Source organism: Dipodomys ordii, unplaced genomic scaffold (assembly GCF_000151885.1).
Source record: "Dipodomys ordii isolate 6190 unplaced genomic scaffold, Dord_2.0 Scaffold44, whole genome shotgun sequence".
Classification (NCBI taxonomy): domain Eukaryota; kingdom Metazoa; phylum Chordata; class Mammalia; order Rodentia; family Heteromyidae; genus Dipodomys; species Dipodomys ordii.
Window position 1 is genome coordinate 6,980,437 of NW_012267260.1, and position 9,223 is coordinate 6,989,659.

Genomic DNA, 9,223 nt, shown 5'->3' on the forward strand with positions numbered 1-9,223 from the left:
TCAAGTGGTAGAGTGCTAGCCTTGAGCTGAAGAGCTGAGGGACAGTGCCCAGGCCCAGAGTTCAAGCCCCATGACCGACAAAAAAATAAATAAATAAATAAATAAAAATAAAAAACACCTACTTTGACCTGGGCACAGTGGCTCATGCCTATAATCGTAGCTACTCAACAGGCTGAGCTCTGAGGATCGACGTTCAAAGCCAGCCCAGGCAAGAATGTCTGTAAGACTCCAATAAACCACTAGAAAAGCAGAAGAGGTGCTGTGGCTCAAGTGGTAGAGTACTCATGTTGAGCTGAAGAACTGAGGGACAGTGCCCAGGCCAGAGTTCAAGCCCCAGGACTGAGAAAAAAAAAAAAAAAACTACTTTTTTAGCTGGGTACCAGCGGCTCAAGCCTGTATTCCTAGCTATTCAGGAGGCTGAGATCTGAGGATCATGGTTCAAAGCCAGCCCAAGCAGGAAAGTCCATGAGACTCTTATCTCCAATTAACCACCAGAAAACTGGAAGTGGAGCTGTGGCTCAACTGGTAGAGTACTAGCCCTGAACACAGAGAGGCTCAGAGACAGTGCCCAGGCCTCATCACCACCATCATTACCATCATCATCATCATCATCATCATCAAGTAAAATTAGACGAATGGCATACCCACCTAGGAATATTAGAGTGTCCCATTTACTTTAGTTTGGCCTCTAGAGGTAGTACGTCTATCTTGGCATCTGCTCCACGTACATACTCCTCTTGTGAAAGCTAGTACAACCCATGGCACCTGGCTGTTTACCAGTCCATCTGCTGAACATGTACATGTGTCCGTGCCATGCCAGATACCACATGTACTTCACTTCCCTGTTTCCAAACACCCCCTGGAATCCAAAAAGCTCCAGAAGTTGACTCCAATGTCTTCTACAGAAAAGATGTAGGTAGGTAGGTAGGTAGGTAGGTAGGTAGGTGAGTACGTAGCTGGGGAACGGGGGTGGAGAGAGAGAAATGATGTTTTTTTGTTTTTTGTTTGTTTGTTTTTGCTGGTCATGGGACCTGAACTCTGGGCCTGGGCGCTGTCCCTCAGCTCCTCAGCTCAAGGCTAGCTCCTACCACTTGAGCCACAGCGCCACTTCCGGCTTTTTCTGCTTATGTGGTGCTGAGGAATCGAACCCAGGGCCTCATGCATGCAAGACAAGCGCTCTACCACTGAGCCACCTTCCCAGCCCAGAAATGATGTTTTCATAATGAAGGAATAGCATAAAACTTGGTGAGAGAACTTACGTGGGAATTTGTGGAAGAGGCTCAAGTGGAATAAATGTATCAAATTTCTTCTCATAAGGCACTCTGAAAACAGAAGAAAAAAATCAACTATAAAGTTAGTATGGCTTTACTGGGCATGGAAGCTCACAACTGCACTCTCAGCTATGTGAGAGGCAGATATTGGAAGGAACAAGATTCAAGGCCAGGGGCTGGGAAGGTGGCTCAGTGGTAGAGCGTTTGCCTTGCATGCCTGAGGCCCTGAGTTCGATTCCTCAGCACCACATAAACAAAAAGAAAAAAGCCGGAAGTGGCACTGTGGCTCAAGTGGTAGAGTGCTAGCCTTGAGCTGAAGAGCTGAGGGACAGCGCCCAGGCCCAGAGTTCAGGCCCCACAACCAGACCCAATAATAATAATAATAATAATAATTTAGGTCTGGGAATGTGGCTTAGTGGTGCCTAGCATGCATGAAGCCCTGGGTTCAATTTCTCAGGACCACATAAACAGGAAAAATGAGATGTAGAGCTGTACCTCAAGTGGTAGAGTTCTAGCCTTGAGGAAAAGATGCTCAGGGATAGTTCAAGCCCCAGGAGTGGAAAATAATAATAATTTATAGCCAGAAACTGATGGCTCAAGCCTGTAATCCTAGCTACTCAGGAGATTTAAATCTGAGGATTGTAGTTCAAAGCCAGCCCAGGCAGGAAAACCTGTGAGACTCTTATCTCCAATTACCCCACCAGAACACTAGAAATGGTGCTGTGGCTCAACGTGGCAGAGCACTATCCTTGAGCAGAAAAGCTCATGGAAAGCATCCAGACCCTAAGTTCAAGCCCCACAACCAACAAAAATAAATAATTTATAGGAAAGTAGAGGTTTGTTTCAGATAGCAGAGCACCAACCTGGAGTAAAAAAGTCAAGTGCCCTCAATTCAAGCCCCAGTTTTGGCAACAGACACAGGTAATACACACAGTTCCTTTAGAGTATTAACAAAGTAACTTGGAAATTAACATGCTCACAATGCAAAGTTCACTGGTGGTAGGGTTGCACCTGCTTTGTAGAAGCCCTTACTCTGTTCTGGAATCATATACGGATTATCTCCTGGATTCAGTGTTGGGATCCCATTCCTGGGATCGATATCTGTGGAAAGTTTGAAAACACATCACACAGAGGACTCAAGATGATCCACAGTGTTTATCTACCCAGCTGAGTGAAATCAAAGCAGACTATTTTAGCTGAGTAAGTTACATCAAGGTATCCTAAAGTTCTCTTCATGAGTACCTTGCCTTGAGGAGAGGCAAGCAGAAGGGTAAGCCTATGTTTACAATGTTTTCTAGGAGACGTCGTCATCATATCCTTCACCCTGGGCAAAGAAAAGAGGCTTGAATTCAGAGGCTGAGATCTGAGGATCGTGTTCAAAGCCAGCCTTGGCAGATAAATCCGGAGACAAATTGGAGGCTTTTATCTCTAATTAACCAGCAAAAGGCCAGAAGTGGAGATGTGATTCAAATGATAGAATAACCAGCCTTGTTCAAAGTGCTAAACAAGAATGAGAGGCCCTGAAGCTGGGTACCTGTGGCTCAAGCCTGTAATCCTAGCTACTCAGGAGGCTGAGATTTGAGGATCTGTTCAAAGCCAGCTGGGGCAGGAAATTCTGTGAGACTCATCTCCAATAAACCACTCAGAAAACCGGAAGTAGTGCAGTGGCTCAAGTCGCTAGCCTTGTGTTCAAAGCCCAGAGTTCAAGCCCCATGACCAACCAAAAAAAAAAAAAGAATGAGAGGCCCTGAATTCAAGCTCCAGTGGCAGCACAAAAATAAATAAGTATCAGTATGTGCTTTGGGCTAAGGGTTATGGGATATTTTCCTTGTGGATAATACAAAATATACTTTAGACAACCTCTAATTGAAGCAGAAATAATTCTCTCTTTGGACTTCAATGAGGTCTCTGCTAATAACTTTCTGAGAGAGCTTATCTGTTGACTTAAATGTTGCATTAACATTTTATGAAATTCAGAGAAACAGAAAAATGTGTATCCACATACATTGAGAGTTCTTAGCCAAAATATGTCCCCTGCCAAAAATCTCTCATTTGGGTGCTGGTGATTCATCTTGTAATCCTAGCTACTCAAGAATTTGAATCCTGGTTTGAAGCCTATGAGGGGTAGTAAAGCCTGGGAGACTCTTATCTCCCATTAACCACCAGAAAAGCCATTAGTGGAGGTGAAGCTCCAGTAGTAGAGTGCTAGCCTTGAGCACAAAAGCTCAGAGGTAGTGCCCAGGCCCTGAGGTCAAGCAACAGGACTGGTGTGCTCACACATGTGCGTGCGTGTGCACGCACACACACACACACACACACACACACACACGTGTCTCTTTGCTTTCCTGTCTTCCTGGCTGCACTGTTGTAAGATGGTGACCTTGCAGAGCTGGCCCCAGCATAAGTCTCAAGATCTGCACAATTCTACTTCAGGCCCTTGCTGGCCTTGAGCAGCAAAGGTCCCGGAGAACATTACCGTATTTCTTCCTCCCAAGCATCTTGTCCACTGTCCTTTCTGCCAGAGACCTCTTGTTGCCAAGGAAAACCCCATTAAAGAGGCACTGCTTTCCAACGTGGTAGGTGTGGATATTACTGCTGGGCCTTGGGTAAAATGTCCACTCCGGACGCTGGCCATCTTCTGCAAGACATCAAAACCATCAAAACTGAGTCAGGGTCTTGCTATGCAGCCCAGCATGGCAGCAAATTGCAATCATCTTAAGGCCTATTTTTGTGTATGCTGATCTTGAGGTTTGAACTCAGGACCTGGGTGCTGTCCCTGAGCTTTTTCACTCAAGGCTAGCACTCTACCACTTTACGCTATAATGTTACTTCCAGTTTTCTGGTGGCTAATTGGAGACAAGTGTCTCATGGACTTATTCCTGCCCAAGCTGACTTCTAACTGCAATCCTCAGATCTCAACCTGCTACGTAGTTAGGATTATAGTTGTGAGCCACCAGCACCCATCTGTCTCTAAGCTTTAGTGCTCAAGCCTGGTGCTAACTCCTTCAGCCACAGCATCTGAACTTTTTGTTGGTTAACTGGAGATAAGCATCTCACAGACTTTCCTGTCTGGGAACTTTCCTGGGAACTGGGATCCTCAGATCTCAGCCTCCTAAGAAGCAAGAATTCCAGGTGTGGGCCACGGGTATCTGCCAGCACTAGCCCCTGAAAAGCATGACCATCGCTCCCCCTAGGAGAGAATTAGAAGCCTGTCAGACACCTGGCACCAGTGGCTCATAGTACCGTGATCACTGAAAGGCCCAACACACCCAGAGGAAGACACATGAGTGACTCACCTGTCAGACACTTCAGCAAGCTCAGCTCCTCTCGGAGCCTGGGGCCTTCAGGCACTGAGTTTTCAGAAGAATGATTTGAACTCGGGGAGCAGCACTTCCCACCCAGATCTGCAGCAGTCCTGGAGAGAAAGTGAAGAGATTTGAGTCTTCAGTGCACTTAAAATGGGAGTTGGAATCTGCTCTTACATGTTACAGCGTTCCATTATTCTCACTTAGAGAGCTGAGCCTATTCCTCCAGAAAAGTCCCCAGCATGTTATTTGTTTATGCACAATTTTGGAGGGGAGGGGAACTGAAACATATTCAAAATATGTATACTGTAAAACAATGTGGCAGTTCTTAAAAAGTTAAATGTAGAAGCTAGGCATGATGGCTCACACCTGTGATCCCCAGATGTTGAAATACTCAGGAGCTGAAAACTCAGAAGATGGAGGCTCAAGGCTAATGAAGGTTAAAAAAAAATTAGCGAAATTCTATCTCAACCAGCACAAAAGCTGGGCATGGCGACAGGTGCCTGCCATCTCAGCTACACAGTAAACGCAAATAGGAGGATCACTGTCCAGGCCAGGCCAGGCATACACCTGGGACGCAGGCATTTTAGTTATTAGAACAATAATTAAGCAAAAAAATGTTGAGGCTGAAATACATGGTATAGTACCTGTGCCTAGCAAAAGCAAAGGCTTAAATTCAAGCCCAAATTCATCAAATTAACATAAAAAAGTTGAACAATTACTATCTGACCTAGCAACTCCACTAACTCCTAGAGACTTCCTTGTTCCCAGCCACCATCTGTGTCCCTTCCCCCAGAGAGGCAATCAAGTCCAGTGACAAATAGGACAGTCTCCCTCTCTCTCTCTCTCTCTCTCCAACTCAGGGCCTAGACCATATATATCCCTTAGCTTTTTCACTTGAGGCTGGTGCCTGCTTAAACCACAGCTCCACTTCTGATTTTGGGGTCATTTATTAGAGATAACAGGCTCACAGAGCTTCCTGCCAGAGCTGGCTTTGAACCACAATCCTCAGATCTCAGCCTCCTGCATAGCTAGGGTTACAGGCATGACCCATGGACACCTGGCTTAATGAATAACTTCTGGATCAGAGTTCACCGTGCAATGATGGCTTCTCACTAGACCCCAGGCCCTGACTTACTTGCAGTAGGGGCCCATGCTGTCAAGGCTTAGGGGCTCATGGGCACAAGAGCCTGTCTCCACTGCCGATGGGGAGCTGGTCTTCTCATTATAGGGTGCTGTGCTGGCAACACAGCCCTCAGATTGTACAGCATAGTTATACTCAGCATCTGCAGCACATAGATATCGCCCATTATTACCTTATTGAAGTACCTGCCATCTATCTTGTTCCCTATTCTGTGTTTTTCTATTAAATAGTTGTACAAAGGAGGTTCCCAGATCGGGTTACGAATTCAATGCATCATGATCAATATCACCCCACTGTTCTCCATCTTTCCCCATCCCATTCCTACCCTCAAGTTATGTAGTTCAATTTTGGTTTTTGTTGTTGTTGTTGTTGTTGTTATTGTTTTTGGTTGGTCACAGGGCTTGAACTCTGGGCCTGGGCGCTGTCCCTCAGCTCTTCAGCTCAAGGCTAGTGCTCTAGCACTTGGCCATAGCGCCACTTCTGGCTTTTTCTGCTTATGTGGTGCTGAGGAGTTGAACCCAGGGCCTCATGCATGCAAGGCAAGCGCTCTACCACCGAGTCACCTTCCCAGCCTTCAATTTTTACATAGTATATATTGAATGCAATGACAGTATTTGCTCACCCTAAAAATAAAAAGAAAGCCGGCACTGGTGGCTCACATTGTAATCCCAGCTACTCAAGAAGCTGTGATCTGATGACTGAGTTTGAAGCCAGCCCAGGCAGACAAGTCTGGGAGTCTCTTGTCTCCAATTAACCAGCAAAAAAAAAACCAGACATAGAGCTGTGGTTCAACTGGTAGAGTGCCAGCCTTGAGTGAAAAAGTTAAGGGACAGCACCTAGACCAAGTTCAAGGCCAGTATCAGCACCAAAAAAATAAAATAAAATAAAATGAAGCACTGCCAGTGAGTTCAGGCCAACCCAGGAAAGAAGTGCTGGTATGGAACAGTGCCCAGTTGTCAGTAGCGAAGACAAAGTCAGAACCAGTGATGAGGGCAGGAACAGGATCAGGGGACAGGGACAGAAATGGCCCCAGAAGCCTAAGGGAATCACCCTTGCATGAGGCCACAAAAGAAGTGTCAACAAGTATAGTAGAGACCGCACTTTGTGCCCACAATGCAACACAATTAGAAATCGATGCTAAAAACACAGCCAATACACTCCCTACACCCGGGAACTCACACCACACATCTAAATAATTCACATAAAAGAAATCATAATGCAAGTCAGGAGTGCTTAATAATCAATGGACAGAAATACTATATATCAAAGCTTTTTGGCTTCAACTAAAGCAGTAATTAGAAACTGGGAATCTTAGGTGTTTCATAACATTATTATTTTATGTACCACGAAGAACAAAGCTGCCAATTAAAGATACCTTAGAACTGCTTAAAAAGAAAGGGAAGGAAGGAAGGAAGCAAAGAAGGGAGGGAGGAAGGGAAGGAGGGAGGGAAGGAGGGAAGAAGGAAGAATTTTTCAATTGCTTCTGGAATGTTCATACAAGCAGGTTCACCAACAAAGACTATGACAACTACTTTGTACAGCACAGGTAAGATCAACTCCAACTTCAGAGATGCAAATGAACAATGACCTCTAAGCCACTGTAAGGCTTAAGGAGGGGGGGGGGGTTGGATTCTTTGTTTAGGTTGAGAGAAGAGGGTAGTGAGCTGTACTTCCTGACCCTGAGCAGTGAGCAATGGAATAAGTATTCCCTTGCTTGAATAATAAATTGCATGCTAACAACCACACAGAAAGTGGCCTGAAGCTGCTCTAACAGAGAAGGTGCATCTGATCCAAGGATAATCAAAGCAATCTCAATTTGTTGCTACACAACACTCTGCTCATTTCAAGCTGACAACAGGACCCTTCCAGAAGTTAGAGACCCTAGGACAGAGTACCTAGGCACTTCTCTGTGCAAATCTCCTACCACACCCAACCCCCAAAGCCCTGCCCCCCTTTTGCTAGCTAGCTCACCGGAAAAGTTCATCATTCATCAGAATTGTTATTCAAATGCAATAAATATCAAGTAAGCTAAGTCAGGAAATTCATACAAGTCTCTAAAACACTAAGGGGCAAGATGATGCAATACAAAAGATGCAAAGAAGGTTCTGGCAACCAGAAAGCAAGCAAGAGGAAGGGAAAATTTGTGGAGGAGATTATTTCTTTGGTACCACCTGTCAAACTCAAGATAACACATTCTACAACACATAACAAAAACCCAAAGCACTTTCCCAGACTTGTCATCTCCACTGACACAAAAGCGCTGACAAGGAGAAAGTAACGCACCAAGTGACTTTAGTTTAGTATGGGTATCTATTTTGGGGGGGGAGGGGTGGGGGTCGGTCGTGGAGCTTGAACTCTGGGCCTGAATGCTGTCCCTCAGCTCTTCAGCTCAAAGTGCGCACTCTACCACTTGAGCCACAGCCCCACTTCCGGTTTTCTGGTGGTTCATTGGAGATCAGAGTTTCATGGCTTTACCTCCCTCGGCTGACTTTGAACTGCAATCCTCAGATCTCAGTTTTTAACCAGCCCCCTCATCCCCCCCCCGCTTATCAGCTCAACAAGCAAACTAAAATCTAGGTCAGTGACTATTGCCTTTTTTCCTTTTGTGCCAGTACTAGGGCCTTGGTGCTGTCTCTTAAGTTTGTCACTTAGGGCTGGAGCTCTATCACTTGAGCCACAGCTCCACTTCCCCAGCTCCTTTTCTTTCTTTCTCACTTCCCAGTCTGGGGATGAGCAGTTCTGCTCTGCCATAGAGCAACTGGATCCCACCCCGGAACTTCTAAAATTGGAATTGAAAAGAAAGAAGCCTTTTCTAAGTTGACTGTCTCTAGAAAAGCTTGGTAACTGAAAGCTCACTAGCTCTAGAAAAGCTTGGTAACTGAAAGCTCACTAACACTCGGGCCTGCAGACGGCCACGGGCCTCACCCAGCCCTCCTGATTTCTTAGAACTCAACTGTGTCCACTCTCCATCTTGATCCTGCCGGAGTCTTCCTTTTCTGGAATCTTCTCCAGATCTCGGCAACAGATCACTCGTCAAAGGGAGGAGCGGGAAGATGTCAGCGCCTGGGCCCACGGTCAGTGCACATGGGGCTGCCTTCGCTTTTCAACAGTCACTGCAACCTGAGGACAAAACGAAAAACAAGGGCTGGGAAGGTGGCTCAGTGGTAGAGCGCTTGCCTTGTATGCATGAGGCCCTGGGTTCGATTCCTCAGCACCACATAAGCAAAAAGAAAAAAGCCGGAAGTGGTGCAGTGGATCAAGTGGTAGAGAGCTAGCCTTGAGCTGAAGAGCTGAGGGACAGTGCCCAGGCCCAGAGTTCAGGCCCACAACGGGACCCAAAAAAAAAAAAAGAAAAACAAGAGAAAGACCCTTGTGAGCAAGGTCACCTGTCCAAACAAAGCCACAGCCCTCCCCCCACCACACACCCCACCCCATACCCCCCACCCCCACACCCCATCCCCATACACACACCCCATCCCACACCCCACCCCACACACCCCACC

At 46.2% G+C, this 9,223-nt stretch overlaps 1 protein-coding gene across 1 annotated transcript in view; it reads right to left on the reverse strand.

Moving 5' to 3' along the window:
- Window positions 1-9,223, reverse strand: part of Spats1 (spermatogenesis associated, serine-rich 1) — a 20,434-nt gene that overhangs the window by 3,908 nt on the left and 7,303 nt on the right. Inside the window, exons 2-6 of the mRNA XM_013019083.1 lie at window positions 5,715-5,862; window positions 4,568-4,686; window positions 3,748-3,909; window positions 2,252-2,372; window positions 1,260-1,322 (exon numbers count right to left, since the gene is read on the reverse strand). Of these exons, the coding sequence (XP_012874537.1) occupies window positions 1,260-1,322; window positions 2,252-2,372; window positions 3,748-3,909; window positions 4,568-4,686; window positions 5,715-5,862 (613 nt within the window). The remainder of the gene's footprint in view (window positions 1-1,259; window positions 1,323-2,251; window positions 2,373-3,747; window positions 3,910-4,567; window positions 4,687-5,714; window positions 5,863-9,223) is intronic.